Raw genomic sequence first — 23710 nt, forward strand, 5'->3', positions numbered from 1 at the left:
ATATGCGGACTTAAGGGAGTTTTCTACTCCACGTTATTTTCCGTCCAATTATTTATTTCTTCTATTTTCTCATTTGTGCACAATTTTACCGCTTCAAATTATCTTCTCGATTTTATGCGTGGATTTTGTTTGTCTTTTCAGGTACCTATTAGTGGCATCTGCTGCTCATCGAAACCTCCTAGCTCACGCTGGTTTGGGGAGGTTTCCTTTTTCTGCGCTTAAAGTCTTGTAAGTTCCCGATTTCCACTTCACGTCTTGTTTATTTATTTCAATTTACGCAAATTCCCATTTCTCTTTTCTTCATTACATGATTTTGCACAATGGGGACATTGTGCGATTTGGTTTGGGGAAGGGTTTTGCGTCGCATATCATTTGCTTGCATTCACGTTTACATTCTGTTTTGCATTGTCATTTCATTTTATATATATACGAAATTCAAAAAAATTGAAAAATTTCCATAAAATGCACGTTTATTTTAGCATATAGGTCGAGTCGGAACGGTAGTATTTCAAGGATGATATAGCATTTGCACCTGTTTTTGCCCGAGCCTTGCTTGATTGACATGTTATTAGTAGAATCGTAATTGCATATCTACGAGTTTTCGTTAATTATTTGTTGAACTTGAGACTTGACTTTGAAAATTGGCAAACTACATCATATTTCTGAGATTTAGAGCCTATAACTGGTGTCATTCATGACAAGTTTATCTAGGGTGTGAGTAGTACTCCTTATGAGGCATGTCACATAAATGTGCACAAATATGAACTTGATCTACTTAATACCTGTACGCATTCGGTCTGTGGTTAGTTGACACATGTGGTAGAGGTTTCCTTTTCTCGTTTTGCCCATGAACTCCACACTGCCAAAAATATCCCTTTTTGTCCCATTTACTACATCCTACATTTAGCCTGTCCTTTGTCAATCTAGTAGTCTGTGTTCTTGGGGTTATTACTCATTTTTGGTGGCATATGCTCATGTTTGAGATAATATTGGGAAGATGAAAAGAAGGAAAGAAAGAAATAGAAAAGGAAAGAGAAAAAGTGAAAAATGATTCGAAAGAAAAAAAAAAGAAAAAAAAAGAGTTCTGTACTGTTTAAGCGGTCGATCGACTGCCCTTATAGGTCGATCGACCGAGGTTCGAGAAAGAGAAAGAATCAAATTCGCATAATTCAATCTTTATCTTTTAGCGATTTTTGCTCCCATGTGTTATTCATATTTTATGGGGAGTTAGTTGATTACTTTTATCTCTGGAAATTGTGAGATTTGTGCTTGCTATAGCACCGTTTCTGTTGATTATGAGCAAGAAGTTGGATGTTGCCATTTGGTTCCGTTTTTGTACTAGCTTGATCACCTGTACCTCCACTTTACCATAAAACGTTTTGCCTCTTCTTACCCATACCTCACATATCCACATATATACCTCGGCATGTGTCATGGTCTCTTGTTGGTTGGAATGCGTGTGTACGGTTGTAGAGACTATTTTCATATTAGACTGCAGGCATGTTCTTATAGGTCGTAGTTAGGTGAGCGTCATTACATTTACTTCTTTTTATCTTACATATATTCACCTGTACTTATTGAGTGATTTGAGCGACCCGTGAGAGTCCAATTTGATGAGTCTCTACATTGACGGTTCAAAGATTTTAACGACTCCATAACTCGTTTGCATGATTCATTTGCTAATTGATTGTTGGTTGTGCATTAAAATGGTTTAGGCTTTACATGTTGCATTTCGCTCAAATTGAACTCGTTCCATTAGGTCATTAGATCGAGTCCAGTTCTTGCTTGGGGACAAGCAAGGGTTTGGTTTGGGGAAGTTTGATGCGTGTCTTTTATATGATGTTTTACATCCCATTTTACACGCATTTCAGAGCTCATTCATGTAGTTTATGCTACATTTCGCCTATTTCCGTCTACTTCCGTATTTTTGTATATTATTGCGAAAATGTGAAGAATCCAAATGAAATCGAGCTAAATTCGTCCCCGAGTATCCTGCATTGCATATGACATGAAGTATTCATCCGAGGAACGAGCTTGGTGTGCAATTCAAAACCCAAAAGACAAGTCCACGAGTTTTCAAGTCAAATAGCAGCTAGAGCGTCGATCGACCAATGCAATCAACGATCGACCAACCATCGGGTTCCGAAGCTTAACATTTCAAGACCAGTCGATCGACCAAACTCGCTATTCCGGCATTTAGAATTAAAAGATCTGGGAAGCATAAGCCCACTATGTTTTAGGTTTTGGAAATAAAAGTTACGTATGTTTGCTATATAACGTAACATAAACATTCAGATTTTCTAGTCGGTTTTACATCTAGTTTCGGATCTAAATTTCACATTCAATATCAGAATTAGGGTTTGGATTATTGTTGAGTATTGGATTTTCAGTTCTTATTCCTAATCTTTCCTTTGCAATCTCGGTATTCTTCCGCCCTAATTTTAGTTCTTCTTTATTTTCATTAGTATAGAATTGCTAGTTAAGTTCCCAAAGCCAATTCATTTGTTTAAGTTAATTGTTTACTTTGTCGTTTCAAGCATGAATTCAGTGGTTAGTTTCATCGTTATTATTATTGTTTTTACCCTTAGCATGAGTAGCTAGATTATTTGTGCTAGGATGTAGGCGAATTTTAGCGTAGGCGGCAAAGTATTGAACACGGCCTGATTCGCGTGTCAGTCGATCGACTGACATTCTCGGTCGATCGACTGACCTCGTAAGGTTACCCTTCGTTTTAATTGATTTTAATGTTGTATTTAACGAATCGAATGCATGCGACCAGTTAGATGCTTAATTTATGACTGACCCATTAGATCGAAAGATAGGGAAAGTTATTTGACCACCAATTAAGAAGACTAAACTGTGCTGAGATCGAAAGATAGGTATAGTTTAGACCGTTAGTCACTCTTCAGGACGAGAGTCAGTATTAGTGATATTAGGGACCTATAGCGAGATCGAAAGATGCTATTTGTTAAGAGTGGTCCGAGAGGACCTCTTGTTTCCCGCCTCACTTGTGTTCGATTTAGACCTGTTTACTATGCTGCCGCCGAAGCTTTAATAAACCGACCATCCTAGTACTCCTTCTGTATCTGTTTAATCCGTTTTCTAGTTTATTATTTACTTTTAGCTGTAGACCAATTCAACTCAACCCCCACACTTGTTACCTTAGACTGAATTTAGACAACTAGAATTTACATCTGCCTCTCTGTGGTTCGACCCGACTGCCGCTAGCTATAGTTGTAGTTGGAAATTATAAATCTTATTTTTGACACCTCACGATGGGTATCATATACTTTATCCATATAATTCCATTAATTATTAATTAATTAATTAATTACGTTAATTATAATCTCGTATAATATAATTATAAAAACCCGTTTCAATAAACCAAAACCCGATTTAATTATAATCCAAGTCACTCGAATAAATAAATAAAAACCCGTCACCAAAACACAGAAAACCACCCTTCCCATACATGGTGTAATCCGTGTTCAACCACCCTCCATAAACACCCTCCAACCTGACAGCATAGGCCACCACGACCACCACCCAACCAGCCTACCTCTTCCCTACACCACGGCCCATCCAAACACCCATTCACCACCCATAAAACTGCCACCATCTGACCAGAAACACACGCCCTAACTCCCCTCTCTACTTGACATTAACAACCAAACACCACCCTCTACCGTGTATAAAGCCTACCACCACGACCACTACAGCCAATACCACACCCAAAAGCCACCACCATTCCAACCCTTGGTCCAAGACGGTTCCAACGGTACCCTCAAACCTCACTATTGGTCAGAAACACATCCACAGTAACCGTCCCAACATACCCACGACACTACCCTGTTTTCGCGTTTTCCAGCCATCCACCGCCGCAAACCACCATCTTCGACCACCACGACACCACCACGGTGGTCGACTCCTCCCCCCACAACGAACCAACCCTAACCCAAGTAACAATGGTCACGATTAGGGGTTAAATTACCCAATCAATTACCCGTTTCCCCCTTTGTAACCACCTCTCAAAAACCGCCTGTTTTCCCCCTTTCCCGTCGGTCAACGATGGTCAACGGTGGCTCAGGTCAAACTTTGGTGATCCACGGTCATGGTGACGGTCTTAGTTCGTCATACGATGGTCTAGTTTAAGCGTTATAGCAAAGCAAAGTATATACATGAGACCGTCTTAAAAGTATTACCTTGAGGCGATAAATTGATTTTGCTAAATTCCTCCTTTTCGTCTCTTAAATATTCTCCTCTATCTTTGTAAATTATTTTCAGATTTGATGAATAACAAAGACTATTGATTAGGTTTACTATCTATTTATATTGGTAGGTTAAAATGATAAGGAACTAATTAGGAAATATAAAATATATTTATTATTATTATTAGTAATTATCCGATCCCGACAATTAATCAACCAATTTACCCAACATATATAGTTTACCCAAGCCCTATAGCACATAACCCAACTCCAATCCCGTCTTTCTTTATTATTTTATTTATTTAATTACCGTCTCATAACAAGTATTATTATTATTATAAATACAATTACTATTATTATTATTATTATTATTATTTTTTTTTTTTTTTATTATTATTATTATTATTATGCGCGCAGCTTTCATTATAATAAAAATAAAATGTTTACATGAAATTGGTGGGGAGCCGAGAGACAATCTGGGCTCCCATACCCTTAGCAATAGTAAAGCTAATACGAGTAAAAATGTAAGCGGCTACCCGAGCCCCAGCATCCTGAGATACCGAGAATTTCTGGATCCGCTTGAGCAAGGCAACAGCATCCGAACTCAACTCCCCGAGTGAAGAGAAAGAGAAAGGTAACATAGCAATCAATATTATTATTATTATTATTACTATTACTATTACTACTATTGTTATTATTATTATCGTATTACTTTTAATATTATAACATAACAATCATTCACTATTACCATATAAATTATCGTATATTATTATTACCCAATTACCATTCCGACCCATTACTCTATTATTCTATTATTTTATTATATCATTCTGTCTTATTCACAATTATTAATTATAACTGTCACAATCAATTATTCGAATTACGTAAATTAGTTATATAAACTTCACTAAACTACGGGGTATTACAGTCTTCCTCCCTTAAAATGAACTTCATCCCGAAGTTCTCCCACAACTACTACCACAACACTTATAACATCCTCATAACTAAGCACCATCCAACACAATTAAGCATTTTACGATTATAAATCACGTCAATCTTATCATAAGGTAACACAACAATAACTCAAAATATTCGTAGTATTACATTCCTTCCCCCTAAAAATAAACTTCGTCCTCGAAGTTCAGAATAACGGGAACAACCAAATCATTGTTGTAATGTCACAAAATAAAGAACACACCTTGTAATATAAGACAACTATTATTTCCAACACAACTCCAGTTAATGATTAAATGAATCACAAAATCTCTGCTTTACTTCTTAAATGGCAAAACCAATCATATAGGATATTCGAACTAATATTTATTTAAACCCAACTACTTTAATTAACTACCAACGAATACATTGCCAGACTAAATAATAATCTGTAACAAAATACGCCTAATTATTTAGTTAATCTTTTCTTAATAATGACATCTAACTACAACATGGATGTAATTAATGTGAACATATATATAGACTTAGGGAACACATTCCGCATATCACTAGACATGGTAATCTACTTCATATAATTTACAACATTAAATTATCAACGTGTAAAAGATAAGAAACAAAAACTTACACTTTTCAAGGCTAGGAAAACATGTTATAACTTCTAAAAATCATAAATAAATAATAACTTAATTAACCTCGATAAATTATACTTTTTAGAAAATACACAGAGTTAGTAAATTTTTAGAAAAAGAATCAAGTCAAAAACTCATAAGGTCAATTTATAATACATTTTATAATTTATTTGGTCAAAACAGAAATTTCACAGCAACTTGTCAGAAACTTAGGTCAAATTGTAAAAATCACTATTAATTGTCAAAAATTTATATTGCAACGTGGCTTATCAATTTAGAAACATATATGAATATTTTAAACAATGTAGTTGGAATTACACTAAATCGACAGGTAGTTTTTAAATGGCAATTTTTACAAAAAACATGGCGAGAAAACATCACTGTACAGGAATATTCTGACCACTGTCCACTAAAATATTTATTTCTCCTAAACCGTATATTATTTAAACATGAGACCAGTGGAATATGAAAGCTATCTCACAAGGGTATCACACTTAAAAATCTTGGACAAGAATTTTAAACAGACGGTAAATGGCAGCGAAAACAAGCAAGAGTAAAATTTCGAGAAATCAACCAAGATCACGTTCTTCACAATTTCACACAATAAGTAATACTTTACATGTTTAATCATATTCACACCTCCCACCTACATGTTATCATACCTTCCCATATCAAAGACATGCTTATCATAATGGTTAAAAAGAAATCATCTGCAATCATTAACGAAAACAGTCATTCAAACAAGCCAACAAATTCCTAAGAGAAATATACTATATTCATTTTAAATTATCCCACACTGAATATCTCTCAAGGTACCCGGTTCAAAACTGTAAGGGCCAAGGTACGAATTAGGTGCGCTTTCCTAATGGTACTAAGAGGGACTCCTAACAGCTTATACCCGGGGTTCATTTTATATAGACATATCCTAAGTTCATTATTGTTCATTGGTTAGGCTTGAGGATCGTTTTGCTCTGATACCACTTTGTAACACTCCCATTTATTCGGGAGCCTTTAGCTAGACATTCCCAAATAAATAGGACTGTTACCATCTTGGTTTCCCGAGGTAGAGAATAACAAAGTACAACAAACCAAAGTACTTTAAATTAAAACTTTAACGATTACATGTTTATTACAAATTTAATCAACTAAAACTTAATATAAAATATTTACAACTCGCAGCGGAAATAAATAAAGTGATATAATTATTCTATGTGATCTAGACTTCAACTATGGTCCAAGTCAAGCTCTCATCCCAATGCTCTCGAGTCAGCTAATCTTTAGTACATGTCAAATCTGCTCCCCATAAAACGGTTCACCGCAGGTGTTCACGAATACACAGTCAACCACGAGGTTGAGTAGGATAAAATACTTTAAAACAACCAATCTTCCACAACTATCAATATTCCAATCTCAACTGTTCACATCTCACATCTCGACATAAACTATGCACGTTATCCACTAGAGACTAAGCCTGGGGCAATCCAAATACTCACACACGTTATCCACCAGAGACTAAGTCTGGGGCCTTCCAATTAATCACACACGTTATCCACCAGAGACTAAGCCCGGGGCAGTCCAATAACCACTCACATTATCCACCAGAGACTAAGCCTGGGGCAGTCCAATTCTCATAAACCATTCCACAATATAATCGTATAAAATATGCACAACTACAACAACGAACAATATTAATCGCTCAATCAACTTAATTAAATAAGCAGTCATAAACCAATCATCCTTCCAATAACATTCACGTATTAAACACGAAAACAGATATAGTTGAGTAGATTATTCTACCTGGAAGCCGAATACTCCGATTACGCATTCCAATTATGCAATCCAATCAACAATTAAAGTTCCTCAACAAAACTGTCACCTAATACAAATAATAATAATTACTACTTATATACTTTATCCAAATAATTCCATTAATTATTAATTAATTAATTAATTACGTTAATTATAATCTCGTATAATATAATTATAAAAACCCGTTTCAATAAACCAAAACCCGATTTAATTATAATCCAAGTCACTCGAATTAATTAATTAAAACTCGTCACCAAAACACACAAAACCACTCTTCTCATACATGGTGTAAACTGTGTTCAACCACCCCCCATAAACACCCTCCAAACCGACAGCATAAGCCACCACGACCACCACCTAACCTACCTACCTCTTCCCTACACCACGGCCCATCCAAACACCCATTCACCACCCATAAAACCGCCACCATCTAACCAGAAACACACGCCCGACCTCCCCTCTCTACTTGACATTAACAACCAAACACCACCCTCCACCGTGTATAAAGCCTACCACCACGACCACTACAGCCAATACCACACCCAACAGCCACCACCATTGCCACCCTTGGTCCAAGACAGTTCCAACGGTACCCTCAAACCTCACTATTGGTCAGAAACACATTCACAGTAACCGTCCCAACATACCTACGACACTACCCTGTTTTCGCGTTTTCTAGCCATTCACCGCCGCAAACCACCATCTCCGACCACCACGGTGGTCGACTCCTCCCTCCACAACCAACCAACCCTAACCCAAGTAACAATGGTCGCGATTAGGGGTTCAATTACCCAATCAATTACCCGTTTCCCCCTTTGTAACCACCCCACGAAAACCGCCTGTTTTCCCCCTTTCCCGTCGGTCAACGATGGTCAACGGTGGATCAGGTCAAACTTTGGTGATCCACGGTCATGGTGACGGTCTTAGTTCGTCATACGATGGTCTAGTTTAAGCGTTATAGCAAAGCAAAGTATATACATGAGACCGTCTTAAAAGTATTACCTTGAGGCGATAAATTGATTTTGCTAAATTCCTCCTTCTTTCCATCTCTTAAATCTTCTCCTCTATCTTTGTGAATTATTTTCAGATTTGATGAATAACAAAGACTATTGCTTAGGTTTACCATCTATTTATATTGGTAGGTTAAGATTATAAGGAACCAATTAGGAAATATAAAATATATTTATTATTATTATTAGTAATTATCCGATCCCGACAATTAATCAACCAATTTACCCAACATATATAGTTGACCCAAGCCCTATAGCACATGACCCAACTCCAATCCCGTCTTTCTTTATTATTTTATTTATTTAATTACCGTCTCATAACAAGTATTATTATTATTATTATTATTATTATTATTATTATTATTATTATTATTATTATTATTATTATTATTATTATTATTATTACTACTACTACTACTAGTACTATTGTTATTATTATTATCGTATTACTCTTAATATTATAACATAACAATCATTCACTATTACCATATAAATTATCGTATATTATTATTACCCAATTACCATTCCGACCCATTACTCTATTATTCTATTATTTTATTATATCATTCCGTCTTATTCACAATTATTAATTATAACCGTCACAATCAATTATTCGAATTACGTAAATTAGTTATATAAATTTCACTAAACTACGGGGTATTATAGAAACCATCCTCCTGACCGTTAAAGACAATCCAGCAAATGTACTCCCTCCTATTCACTAAGTTCTTCCACATTTGTTTTGGAGTTTTGGAGTAAAATTTAGTGGAATGGTGATATGTGGATGTAAATGAAAGTAAGAGAGAGAATGTGGGGTTATGAGTTATTATAACCACAAATAATAGACAAATAAGGAAAGTGGAAGATCTTAGTGAATTTATCGTTTTAGGAAATATGGAAGATCTTAAAGAATAGGAGGGAGTAATATTATAAAGGTAGGACGGTCTTCTCGGAGGACACAAGAATTTTTCTTTTAACAATTAGGCCTATGCAAAATTTAAAATAAAGGCCACAAATATATCGTTCAATTAAAGATGAGTTTTTTTTCTAAGATTATTAATTCATCAAATAAAAACTTGAGATCAAACTATGCCTAGATTTGATACTTAATATTGTTTTCTGCCGCTTTAGATAACTAACCACTAAAAATAAAAATTTTCATTAAATGTTGATAAATAAATGAGAAGTTTTGGCGGAATCTATATAAAATATAAAATAATAAAACAAGAACCTTTGCCACTTTCCTTTTCCCGCCTACTGTTAATGCCAAACTTATGGAGTAAAACATAAACTAATGGGCCGTACACTTCTCAAATCAGTAACAACTATCCATTTTTTAAGCCGCCTTCATCTTCTCCTTAACCATCGCTCAATTCATTCAATAACCAATTTTCCTACTTTGCTCCTCTCAGATTCCACTCTAAACTCATTTGTTTATCTGATAATCGTATAAGTTCATAACCCTAATGACCAGCATCCTTTCTCCCTCCGCCTCTTTCTATCAATTCATCCTATACAAATATCAAATCCAGGCGCATCTCTCTAAGATTTCACGGTCTCCGTACTCATGGAATCATCATATTGTTTGAGGTAATCTTCTCCAACTTCAATTCCTCTAATTGATTTTGAGTTTTTCATATTTTTCCTGTAATTAATCAATTGGTTATTTTTAAATTTAATTGATTTTTGTTATGACATCTCTATTTTCTCTTTTTGACTGATTCCAGTTATCTACTCTCCTTTTCATAGTTTTTTTAGTATATTTACTATTTTCATATGTTACTTCTTGATGATTAATTGGGACTTCTGAACAGATATCTTCAAAGAACATGGCATGAAATATGATTAACTCATTAATAATTTCAATTTAGTGATTACTATTTTACAACCGTATCATTTTACTCTTTTCATTCTATTTTATTTTGAGAAGGTTTAAGAAATGGAAAAAGAAAAAGTCATAAACTACATACTCTACCCCTTTGATATAATATTATTTTGGGGATGAATTTTGAGAGACGAGGAAATAATAAAATTGCGATAAAGGGAGTAATTCATAATTATGGAAAATTTAGTTATTTTTAAATCTCATTTCGTTTAATGTATTTCTTATTCATCACTTTAAGAATGTACTTATTCTTCCCTATGTTAATTGTGTAGTTATATAGAAGTCGATTAGCTGAACGCCTGAGCATTTTAGCCCAATATCTACATGTAGATTTACATAAAAAAAAGGTAACAAACTCATGCTTTCCAAACACTCATATCTATTTAGACAAAGTGCATTCTCCTACTTAGATTTATGTGATGTGTGTACCTTTCATCAATAAAATGATGTCGATTACGTCTTTCGTATTTATGGTATGCAATGAATATGCATATGCAAATTTGTCTGCTACATCAATATTGCGTTACTTACCGAGTCTCCATTGTTGTTGTGTAACTTTTTTAGTGTGGGATTTGTACTTCCGATAAGAAGAGTTTTACAGAAATTGTCCTAAACGATAAGATACATTTATTATTTGCAGAAGGCAATGGTAATAAATTAATGAAATTTCTATCAAGCTAAATATTGTGTTGCTAATGTCCCATTGACATAACCTATTTACCTACTTAAATTTGATAATGTTCTATTGCTTCTGCTTTTCCATATACCTATGTTTTTGTCAGCATGGTAGTCAATGTATTGTTCGTGAACTTCAAATCATGTTTTTTCTATAAAGGGTTTTACCATGGGTTTCAATGTCACTGAATATATAGTTTAGCTTAAATCTTTTGGTTACCATTATAATTTTGTTGAATAACGTCCAACTAACTCTACCACAAGATCCTATAAATGTTAGTTGTACGTACATATTAGAATTCGAGTTGAGAATTGATCGTAATTCTTTGATAAATGACATGTCTATTTAGAAAATATGGTAGTTGAGTGATTGCCATCTTAGAGTTGTGTTATAGTTTATGCATTATGTATGATAATATGATGTGCCAAATGACCAAGTCTACGTCTTTTTGTTCAACATATTTTGCTCAGGAGTACCATTGAAAGTGGCACACATCAACACAAGCTATGCTATGTTAATGGAAGTCCCAAATGTCATGGTAAAACCCAAATGGTGTGGTAGTATGCAATGAGGATCCTCTCCATTTCTTTTCTCTCCATTTCCTCTCACAAACTCATTTAATAATATTATCCTCACTACACTCCATTAAACTTTTATTTTTATCCATGAATCTTAAGCCATCCGATGTGGCAAAATACAATCCGAACCGTCGAAAGGAAATGGATTCTTCATTTCTTTTTAGGAAATGGAGAGGATATTTGCTCGGTAGTATGGGACATTGTTAGTGATAACCGATAAATATCCACCTTTTATGTCATTAAGATTTGTCCAAATCCTAGAGTATAAACAACAAAGTTACTCGGTCTCTCAAGACTAACTGGCTAACATAAGTGGCAGGGCTGAGGGGATAGTCATTACTGAAATTATTATGTATCTACCTGATGATCAGAAATTTTCTAGTGTTACCGCAACACCAATTCAGCCCAATGATGTGGTGTTACTATCCATTAAGAGCATGCCATGTGTCATAAGATTAAAATAAATTTTACCCTTCTTCAACCCAATGTCTTCCAATCGCTGCTCCTATAATAAACAATGATCATGGCCAACACTGAAACTCATCTCTTTTTATCATTATGATTCCTTTTTTCCAATTAAAATATTGGCAATCCTTTTTCTTAAGTCAATTATTTTTCTCCCAAATTTTCATTTCTACCAATTTCGTTATTTCACAAGGTTTGATTTTTCCGATACAAGGGTTGATTTGAAAGCCGAAAACGGAAACCCCATATTTCTAATCGGCATATCATAAAATTGTCGTCACAAGTATTTAAAAATCGGCACATCGTAAAATTGTCGTCACAAGTATTTAAAAATCGGTGTTCAAACGTCGAAAGATTGTTGGCCCCGGAATTTTAAACACTAAATTAGGACTCGAATGATTATTTGTAACGGGTGGTACATATTATTGAATCATGGTTGTAGGATGGTGATGGTAGCTTCGTTGGGATTGTTAGGGCGGTGCTTTAGATGCTACAAAGGAACCGGTCCTTGAACGAGGAAGAATGCGGTAATAACTGATCATGGTGATGGACTGATGGTAGGCTGGTAGCCTTGTTGGGGTTGTGGGAGGGAAGAATTTAGTTTTACAGAATTTGCCATAAAAAATAATGATGAAAGATGAGGTGTCAATTTATTATTTGTGGGTAACACCGACTCAATTGATGACATGGTGTTGCGGTAACACTAGAAATTTTTTGATCAAACAGTGCTTAGAGTCCTATAGCCTTTATGAGATATATGTTACTGTATAAATAATAATACATACTAGTTTTTAACCCGTGCAACATTGCACGGGTATGTATTTAGGCAAGTATTAATGTTTTAGGATGTATATTTATTTTTGCATTTCTATTGTACTTATCTAGTTGGTCTAAATCTACGATTTACATAATTTATGTTTAAATTTGTTACAAACACGTGTTCAAATAACGTAATTTACTCTTGTAAAAAAAAATTGCATACATAAAAAACTTTACATCCGGATAAAAGAACTATAATCTAATATAATCAACTTTAACATATGTATGTAATTCATTTGCGTTTTATGTTAGATCGCGTATATAAATATTATTCCTTCTTAAAATTATGTAATTTTATTATTATGTAATTTTGTTTTAAAAATTATGTACTCCATAATTCAATTTAATTACTCGCATTTATAATTCATTCTGTGTATATGTTATAATTTTTATTTACACGGAATGTATAAAACTATTTCATAATATTAATTCATAGAATTTTTTCATAATATTATTTCATAGAATTTGTTGTAAGACGGAATTTATCGCATGTTTGAAAAGACGGAAATCTGAAGAAATAAATACATTGCACACTCACGGGTCCCACCATAACATGAATTTCCAAAAAAAAAAAAAACTGCATTAATGACGTGGCGCGCTAAGGATTGAGTATTGTCTTTTGTATTAATATAGATAAGATTTGATCTGCCAAACGGTATTTTAGTTTCATAATACACTGTTTACTTTCTTCATGATTTATAGTTTTTCTTAGCTATGCTAATTTTAGACCTAATTTTCCCAGGCATTTGTATGCGATTTTTTCTAATGAGCCATTCATAATGTTGTCAGATACATTTATGGAGCCATCTTAAGAGACAAGGACTTCCGGAAAGATACGGAAGCAAAAAGAGCAATAAGACGTTAAACTAAATCCATCAAGTACTTGACATTGGAGATTCAACACAAATAAAGCTTACAAACCCGAAGAATATCTATATGGTGCTTTTGAAACTTTCTAACAAGGGAAAATTCAATGTCAAGTTTTGCATTGACTCGCTTGCCATTTGATAACAATGTCGATGCATACATTACATCTTAAGGTAGAAGTTATCGACTTGTGGCGTCTTACTAAGTTTGAGAACTTTGTCAACGAAGTTTGTGATAGGCGAGACACGGTCTGGCACAGATTGTCCCTAAATACGTTATTATAAAAGCAAGTATTAAAGGAATTTTTTTGGCAAATGTAAAGAAATAGGTTTACATAATAGTGATATGATGAAAACATAGGTGACAATTATGATAACTTAACTTTCTATATTGTATTACGATTATTACTTCTAAAATTGCACAAGATAATTCTTATAATTTCTCTCATAGAATAGTTGCTTGCTTCTTTTTTTATTAATCTAAGTCATCTTTAAATTTCCATATTTTTGAATATCTCATATGGAATACTTTTTCTTACACAACTTCAGGGATTGTAACACTGGGAGAATTGGGGAAGTAGCAGTAGTCTCAGATTTTTTTTTAAAGTCCTCCGATACCTACGGTGGAAAACCAACGGTTTTTTTTTTTTTTAAAAAAAAAAAACACAAAGATTCAAGGAGGACTTTTAGGAGACCTCCTGATAACAATAATAGCTAATTTGTTGTAGTATTAAATTATTAAAAATCAACTATTCTTATAAGAATTTAAATTTTTTTTTTTGATAAAAACCCATAAGGGTTAATTCCTTACTTTCAAATCATCGCAAACCAAAGATAACAACCAGTCCGGAAAATCCGTAGTCCATCTACGTCTACCAGTAACCCATGGCAAGGAATGAGCAAGGCCATGTGCCACCCTATTGAAGTTTCTACGAACAAAAGTAAAAGAAATAGAACTAAACGAAGTACAAAGCTGCAAAATATCCTGATAAATTAAAAACAGTTCACTCCTTCCAGGCCGTTGGTTCTTCAAATCTTCGATCACCCCTCGACAGTCGCTCTCGATCACGACAAAGGGAAATCCAGCAAGCTTGGCTTCTTTTAAGCCTTGTAGAACCGCCATCGCTTCAGCAATTTCCGAGGAAACCACGCGCGCCTCTTGTACAGCCACCCCCCCATTGCACACTACCCGAGTCATTCCGACATACCACTCCCAACCCCGTCCCCATACCCTCCGCCACATCCGCATCAACATTAATTTTACACCACCCCGCGCTTGGCCTTTCCCAATGCCCCCCACCATCCTCCTGTGTCGTCCTCCCCCCTCCCTTCTCCCTTCCCTTTACCGCACCTTCCATCTTCCACAATATCTCCCTCGTCCTCCGAACAACCACATCACCCCGCCATTCACCTCCGTAAAAAAGAACCTTATTTCGCTTCTCCCAAATGGCCCAACACCCCGTCATGAATACCCCACACTCCCTCATATCCGAGCCTCTGAAAACGGTCTCAGCCCACTCCCTCACCTCCCCACATCCCGACCCCGGTAAGAATCCACACCCAGCTCCTCCCAAATTCCTTCCACCCACCCACAATCCCAAACCACATGGAGATAAGTCTCCATACAGTTTGCACATAGAGGACAAGAGTTATCCGTCAATTTCATACGGGCCGCTATATTCTTCCGGGTAGCTATAGCATCGTTACATAGCTGCCAGAAGAACACTTTGACTCACGGCAAGACTGGTGTTTTCCAAATCTTACCCCAAAGCCATTTCTCCTTCTCACAAAGCGACTGACCCGCCTCCTCCATGTGACTCTCCGCCATCAAGAGCCGATAGGCTGACCTCACAGAGTATTCACCATACTTCTCCGGCTCCCAACACCAATCGTCAGACGGTCTAGTGTCACTAAGGCAAATCTGTAAAATTCGAGTGCTTTCAAAAGGAAGAAACAGATTGTTTACTTTATCCAAATCCCATCCTTGCCCATCGACGTTGAGAAGCTCGGCCACTCTCATGTCCTCATTCGCAGTTCCACGTGGTGATATGATACGCATTGAGCTCGTGCCAGGGACCCACGGGTCACTCCAAACGCGTGTGCTCATGCCATTTCCTATACACCTTCTTGCTCCTAAACGGATCACCTCCTTAGCCTCCCATATTCCTTGCCATGTGTAGCTAGGATTTGCCCCAAGATCAGCATCCATAAAGTCCCTCCCATAAAAATATTTCCCCTTAAGAACCCGCACCATTAAGCAGCTATCCTTCATCATCAATCTCCAAGCCTGCTTTCCAAGGAGAGCCAGGTTGAATTTATGGAAGTCACGAAAGCCCATGCCACCCTGATATTTAGGCCGACACATTTTATACCACGCCACCCACGGTATCTTTCTCCGTCCATTGTCCGTACCCCACCAAAAGTTCGAAACAAGTGAGCGGAGTTCGTTACATAAATTAGCCGGCAATCTAAAAACACTCATCACGAAAGTTGGAACTGCTTGGCCTATAGCCTTTATGAGTATCTCCTTCCCCGCTTTACTGAGCAGCTTGCCCCGCCATCCCTGTAACCGCTTGCTAATCTTATCCCGAATTAACTTGGAGAGTTCCTGTTTCGACCTCCCTACAACAGTAGGAAGACCGAGATACCGCTCCTGTTCCCGAACATCCCAAACCTGCAAAATCCCCAGAACCCGTTCGCGCCGTGCATTGGAAGTACCTCGACTAAAGGAGATAGTAGTTTTGTCGAGGCTGACCTGCTGTCCGGATGCCCGTTCATAGTCACGTAGGATGCCACGAACAATAATCGTTTCCTCCTTCTTAGCTCGCGTGAAAATGATACTATCGTCTGCAAATAATAAGTGTGAAACAACCGGTGCTTGAGGTGACACCCTAACTCCTTTAATAGTCCCGGGACAAATGATACTATCGTCTGCAAATCATACTCGACAAAACCTCCGCTCAAAGGATAAAGAGGTAAGGGGATAAAGGATCACCTTGTGGAATACCTCGCTCCGGGACAAATTTCTCGGACAGTGAACCATTCACCGAGACTTTATAGGAGACCGTCGTCACGCAACTCATCACACGATCAACCCACCTCCCGTCGAAACCCATGCTCCGCAGTACCACCTCCAAGAACAGCCACTCTTCCCTGTCATTTGCCTTAGCCATGTCTAACTTGAGCGCCATATGCCCCCCGTTACTCCGTGAGTTCTTCATATAATGGAATAGTTCAAAAGCCACAAGAATATTGTCCGTAATAAGTCGAACCGGGGTAAAAGCACTTTGGTTCTCCGAAACAATATTCCCCAGAAATCTCTTTAATCTATTCGCAAGCACCTTCGAAACTAATTTATAAACCACATTACACAAGCTAAATGGACGAAATTCTTGCATTATATCCGGCTCCTTTTTCTTAAGTATTAAAACAATATTCGTTTCATTCATACCTTCAGGGAACGGCGCTCCATTGAGGATATTCAGCACACAACGGGTCACAGCTGGTCCTACGATATGCCAATAACTTTGGTAAAAAAGACCGTTCATACCATCGAGACCTGGAGCTTTCAGAGGATGCATCTGGCTTAGCGCTTCTACTACTTCATCCCCACGGTACTCCTCTCGTAAACCCTCATTCATAGCCTCCGTCACTCTCCCCTTCACACCTGTGAGCAGCTCCTCAAAATTCTCCGGTTAGTCAGATGTGAACAATCCCCGAAAATAACGAACAACACACGTCGCCATCCCTTGTCTATCACTCACCACTCGGCCCCTCTCATCAATAAGTTTAGCGATATGATTTTTCTCCTTTCTTTGGCTTGCCTTTTGATGAAAAAATTTTGTATTTCTATCGCCATCACGCAGCCATAGAGCTCTAGATCTTTGTCTACAAAAGCTTTCTTCTTGTCTCAGTAGGTCCGCAATTTCATGAACAATTTTTCGCCTTTCCTCGACCTCTCGCGCTGACCGCCTGCCTTCATTCAAAAATTTTAATCTTTTACGTTTCTTTTGCAAATCACGCATAACCTTACCAATAGTCACTCCCTTCCACTCCTTAATCTCAATCGCACATCGCTGAAGAGAATTAAGAAGCTCCCCATCATCCACCTCCCAAGATCTCTTTACCGCCTCTTCACACCCAACCTGTCCCACCAAAATCTGTTCGAATCGAAACATCTTAGGAGCTCTCCCCTCCGACTCCCCACGCCCAGTAAACAGGACCTTAATAGGTGCGTGGTCAGACCACTCCCTATCTAGGTGAAGCAGCTTAGCATAAGGAAACTTGTCCGACCACCCCCCATTAACCATAGCCCGGTCCAACCGACACTGCCTATTCGCATCTCCCCCTTGGCCATTATCAAACGTAAAAGCGTACCCCTCGTATGGGAGATCCCTTAAGCCACACTCATCGACCGCATCCCGGAAGTTATTCATCTACCACTGCATACGCGAGCCCCCTTTCATCTCGGTGGAATAAAGGATCTCATTAAAATCCCCCAAGCACATCCAAGGCAACAAAGACGTCGATGCAAGGATTCTCAGCTGCTGGCACGATAAATGGCGGTCTTGGACCGCCGGCCACCCGTAAAATCCCGTAACCCGCCATTGCTCCTCCCCTTCCCCAACCTCCACATCAATGTAGTGCACCGTCGCAGAAATAACCGAGCAAACATATGACTTCTTCGACAATAAAGCTAACCCCCCAGACTTTCCCACACAATCAACCGCGTACCCTTCATAATCGACTAACCTCCTCCTAATTTTGTGCAATTCTGTACTACGAAGTTTTGTCTCGCACAAGAAAACAAAACTCGGGACCTCCTTTCGGAGTAAGTTACAGAGACCGCCTACCGCAGCCGGGTTGCCCAAACCCCTGCAGTTAAGGCTCAAAAAACTCATTGGGCCCAGCGGGGTTGAGTGTCCTCAACCACCGCCTCAGATGAACACACATCCATATCAACATGAAGTCTCTTCGCCACACCCTCTTCATCATTCACCTCCCATCCCTCCTCCTTTTTGAGCCCTGTCCCTCCCCACTTTCATCAGCCTTCGTTCTTCCCCCCTCCATCACCTCAGTGCGCGGGATTCTCGTCCACTTGCCACCCTGCGGAATTATTTTCCTCCCCCTGCCACCCCATCAAACCCTCTGCCCAGCTCCTCTCCTCCTCCCTCAAGCTCTCCTCCCTTTTCCCTCATTTCCTGCTCAGCAACCATATTAGACACCACCAACTCCTCCCCCTCCTCCGCCCGTCCTCCACTCACATTCCCCACAACAATTTCACCATCTCGTCCTTCATCTCGGTTTTGAGTTTTCTTGTGTTTCAGCGATACCGCAATATTTTGTAATTTTAACTAGTTTTAAACCCGTGCAGAAAATGCACGGTCGTAATAATAATTAAATGTTCAAATTTCAATGCAATACATAAAAACATATTATCTCGATAATATGGGAATGAACAATCCTAATCTGGTCAAATTACAATTTGGCCGACATTCTCACTGTTATAAAAGCTCATACGACTATAGTATGAGTTTGATTTATGAAACTACTACTCCTTCCGTCCGGATCACTTGTCATCTATATTTATATATTATTCATTTGTTATCTAGTCTATATTAGCTAAGTTGGGGTTTTTTTACTAAATAACAAACATGACGACAAATTTTAGAATAAGGTGGTTTTATACTGTGAGACGGTTCATTTTAAAAAAAAATATTCATCGAATGCTAATAAACAATTTGTATTTTGGACATTGAAACCGTCTCATGGGGTAAAATCATCTCGTAAATAGTAATTGTTATCGTCTTACACAAATCATCACTTAAGACGGGCAAGTATTCAGTGATTAAAATACTTTAAGCAAAAAATAAAAATATAAATAACTTGTGGAGTCGGAGGGAGTAACCATAAATTTAAAATATCGAGTTATTAAAATAATTGTAATTCTTACATAACAATTTGTGATAAGTGATAACCATATGTTAACAACTGTGATTTATTATGAATGATTCTTTACATGTTATTTTGAACTTGTTTGATTTTATGGATTGGAGATTTAAATTTTGATTTTTTTTTGCAAACAATGTGATTTTATTTTTTATTTTTTCTATGATTTTATCAACCAAAAAAATTATTTTTTTCCGATTATTTAATTTTATGTTTTCTCAAATATAGATATAAAGAATAAATGTTGATTTGTATTTATTATGTTATATTATCAAGCAAAAAAATAAATCGTTTATATTGTAAATATAAATTTTAAAATTCATTGATTAGTTATTCTTCAGATATAATTTTGTAAATTTTGTAATTTTTAGATTTTAGATGTTCTTAATTAACCCCGCTCATCATTGTTAAGATTAAACATTTGAACTTGATTAATTAGAATATGAATTGAGTTGAGGAGAGAGGTTAATTAATTGGCATAAAAAACATGGTAGGACCCATATGTTAATTATTATTAAAACTCAGCAGCCAATCAGAAGCCAAGAAAAAACCTGGCTTTTATACTATGTAGATTTTATGAAAGAGTTTGAGTCTTCTAAACTACTTAAATGATAAAATATTAAAATCGAACAACCACTTAATTAATTAATTAATTAATTAATTAATTAATTAATTAATTAATTAATTAATTAATTACGAGCAGAGTATGAGTTTTACTTACCATACGGTTCATCCTATAATTAGGCCATGTTCTTTCTGGCTTATTTTCAGCCCATTTCAGTTCAGCTCATTTCTATTCGATTCGATTCGATTCATTTCTCGACTCCATCTGATTCGATTCGATTCGATTCGGCTCCATTAAGTTCAGCTCATTTCAGCTTTACTTATCTTAAATTTAATAGTTATTATTAATTTTGTTATCAATAATACTAGTTTTTTAATATTATTATTCTTTATTATTATTATTATATTTAATAATATGGTTAATAATAATGTTATTAATAATTTATTTATTATAATTACTATTATTATGAATATTATTATTAAAATGAATAATATTATTAAAATGAATAATAATGTTATTAATGTTAATGTTGTTGTTGTTGTTGTTGTTGTTGTTGTTGTTGTTGTTGTTGTTGTTGTGAATAATAATGTTATTAATGTTATTAATGTTATTATTATTATTATTATTATTATTATTATTATTGTTGTTGTTGTTGTTATTATAATTATTATTGGTATTATTATTAAAATTAATAACATTTATTATTAATATTATTGATGGGGCACGCTCAACCGACTTGACCCAATAGCCAATACGAGGTCATACAAGTCAACACACTTGCAAACATGGTTACGGATTCGCTTGATACCCTACGAATCACGAATAGTTAAAAGCGAATTCTATCAATTTGATTACTAAAAATACATATAACACATTTTCTATAAGCGAATCGCGAATCGGTAAGGCGTATTCAAAGCAAATATGGTAACCATGCTTTCCAAGCCATCATTTGAGGTACACATAGAAACCTATAAATACCTCATTATTGACCAATCAATGGTAAAATACTTCTCACCAACAATTTCCTCTCTCTAGAAGTAAGACTACTCGAGCTACTATGAGAGGGCACGGAAACCTTAGCTTAAAGCAAGGTCTCAACTATCCACCAGTACCGTAAGGCATTAGAGAAGGACCTATTGCGAACCCTTCGAGGCCCTATTTGTTATGCGTAAATGACCCATCCGGAGAGAGCAAGCATAGGTTCGAGGTGCCATCGTCTGAGAGGAGCGCGTTGACCTGACCCGGATTCGAGCAACTCTTACTTGAGTGTTTTTATTCGAAACAACTATTTTTACTAATATCATTATTAATATTGACATTATTATTTATTATTGTTATTAAGAATATTATTAGTAAAAAATTACTATTTTTTCATTATTATAATTTACGATTATTCATATATAATATTATAATTTTTTTCTTAAAAATTTTAGTATTAGTATAAATAGTATTATACTATGAATATTAGTATTATTATAGTTGATAATAACAATAATATTAAATATTATTATTATTATTAATATTATTAATATTAATATGATTTTTTCGATTGATTACTCAATTGACTTTATTCAGATTCATTCGATTCACTCACTCTATTCGATTCGATTCAGTCCAAATCAGCTCCATTCATTCATTCGATTCGATTCACTCCATTCATTCAGTCCAGCTCATTTCACTCAGCTCCATTGATTCGATTCGATTCGATTCGGCTCTAAAAAGTCATAAAGAACAGGGCGTTAGTGTGTTAGATGTTACATAGTATTTACACAATGGAACCATCTCACAATAAGACGTTCTTACACAATAACTACGTAACTTATTCTCTATTGAAAACATGTAGTATCAACAGTTTAAGATAGTTAAGTTAAAACTCCCAATTTAAAACTAATATTTGATGATAGTAACTGCACAATGTTTGAGTGTTGTACGGAGTAATTGCACAATGTTTGTGTTTTAATTTTTTTATAAAAAATTGCAACTAGATGTTTCCTTATAAATCTACTTACATACGTAGTACTCGTACTATGTAAGTTTTTTTTTTTTTTTTTAGAAATCAAAAATATTTAAGGATGATAATAATATTAGTTTTAAATTGGGAGTTTTAACTTAAGTATAGTTTGGCTAGAATTGGTACAATGCACTATTTTAGGAAACCATGCTTAACAAAAATTAAAGACTATTTCATACGGAGCTAAGGCTTAATAGGAAACCAAGGACTTTTCCATACGGAGTCCTCAGACCAAGGTCATTCCGACAATGGTTAATTGGGACTTAGGGATAAAAATGACAAACGAAATAGTTATCCAGCACTACCACTTTTAAGAATACGTTTGACAATTGCTCCTATATTTTAATTTTAGTAAAGTTAATAGTAAAATTAAACTTATACGCGTCATGGGTTGTTACGTGTGATTTTAAATCATATTTCTTTGCAACGTACAGTTTTAAGACGGATTAATTAAAACTGTGTTACGTATCAACAACAGTTTTTTTTTATGTCATATTATCTTTTGCGTGTCCAACGCCAAACATTATGCAAAATGGTCTACCTAAAAGATCAATCAACATTATACTATTTTTCAGACTAATAATTATCACACAAATTCACCAAAATATAAGTATAATATTTGTTGTAAAATGCTCTCAAAGCAACAATCTCTAGATAAATATTCAGAAATATTTTTTGATATTACCCGGGCAACGCCCGGGCATGAAATCTAGTATATATACTTAAAAGATGAACTTTTTGAGCAATTTCATTGGCTACTGCTTTTGTCCAATAAATAATGTTTATTTCTTTTGTTTAATAAATAATGTATATTAAAAAATATACATTAAACTTACAACTATTTTACTAATTGAATTAAAAAATAGAAAAGATAAAAAGAATTGTAGAATTACAAAAATAAAAAAGATAAAAAGAATTGTAGATATAATTATAGAATTTTTTTATTCGTGAAATTAAATTAAAGATAAGAAATTCTATTTAATTAGATAAATTTGTTTTGATTAAATAAAAAAGGAACGGAAACATTCGATGATAGTTTTTGGTATCATAATTTGATTTCTATTAAAACACAACAATGTTTTGCTATATATTTATAGCTCTTTGCACGGACTCCCTTATTCACCATGTATATGTATATTTGATAACATTTTTTTACTTTCTCAATGTTTTGCTCTTTTGATTATTGTTTCTCTTAGCTTATATATATTTTTTCTGAGCTAATTCAAAGTTTAGGATTATACATCCAGTTGTACCATAAGCATTGTACAACCAAGGTATAAGAATCC

The 23710-nt window shown here is 35.6% G+C and overlaps 1 protein-coding gene and 1 long non-coding RNA gene across 2 annotated transcripts; one reads left to right on the forward strand and one right to left on the reverse strand.

The window, feature by feature from the left end:
• The first annotated feature begins 9914 nt into the window (after nt 1-9914).
• Nucleotides 9915-14250, forward strand: LOC141626487 (uncharacterized). Its single transcript, XR_012536069.1, has 3 exons — nt 9915-10200; nt 10768-11709; nt 13823-14250. It is a non-coding gene; the product is annotated as an uncharacterized LOC141626487 (long non-coding RNA).
• Nucleotides 14251-14698: 448 nt separating this feature from the next.
• LOC141632406 (uncharacterized) lies at nt 14699-15022 on the reverse strand. Its single transcript, XM_074444956.1, has one exon. The coding sequence runs from the start codon at nt 15020-15022 to the stop codon at nt 14699-14701; it is 324 nt and encodes a 107-aa protein (XP_074301057.1).
• Nucleotides 15023-23710: the final 8688 nt, after the last annotated feature.

Source organism: Silene latifolia, chromosome Y (assembly GCF_048544455.1).
Source record: "Silene latifolia isolate original U9 population chromosome Y, ASM4854445v1, whole genome shotgun sequence".
NCBI classification, from domain to species: Eukaryota; Viridiplantae; Streptophyta; class Magnoliopsida; order Caryophyllales; family Caryophyllaceae; genus Silene; species Silene latifolia.

Excerpts from the sequence above, each read along its gene's own strand:
- LOC141632406 (XM_074444956.1), bottom strand. The coding sequence starts at position 15,022 with ATGGCGGTTCTACAAGGCTTAAAAGAAGCCAAGCTTGCTGGATTTCCC.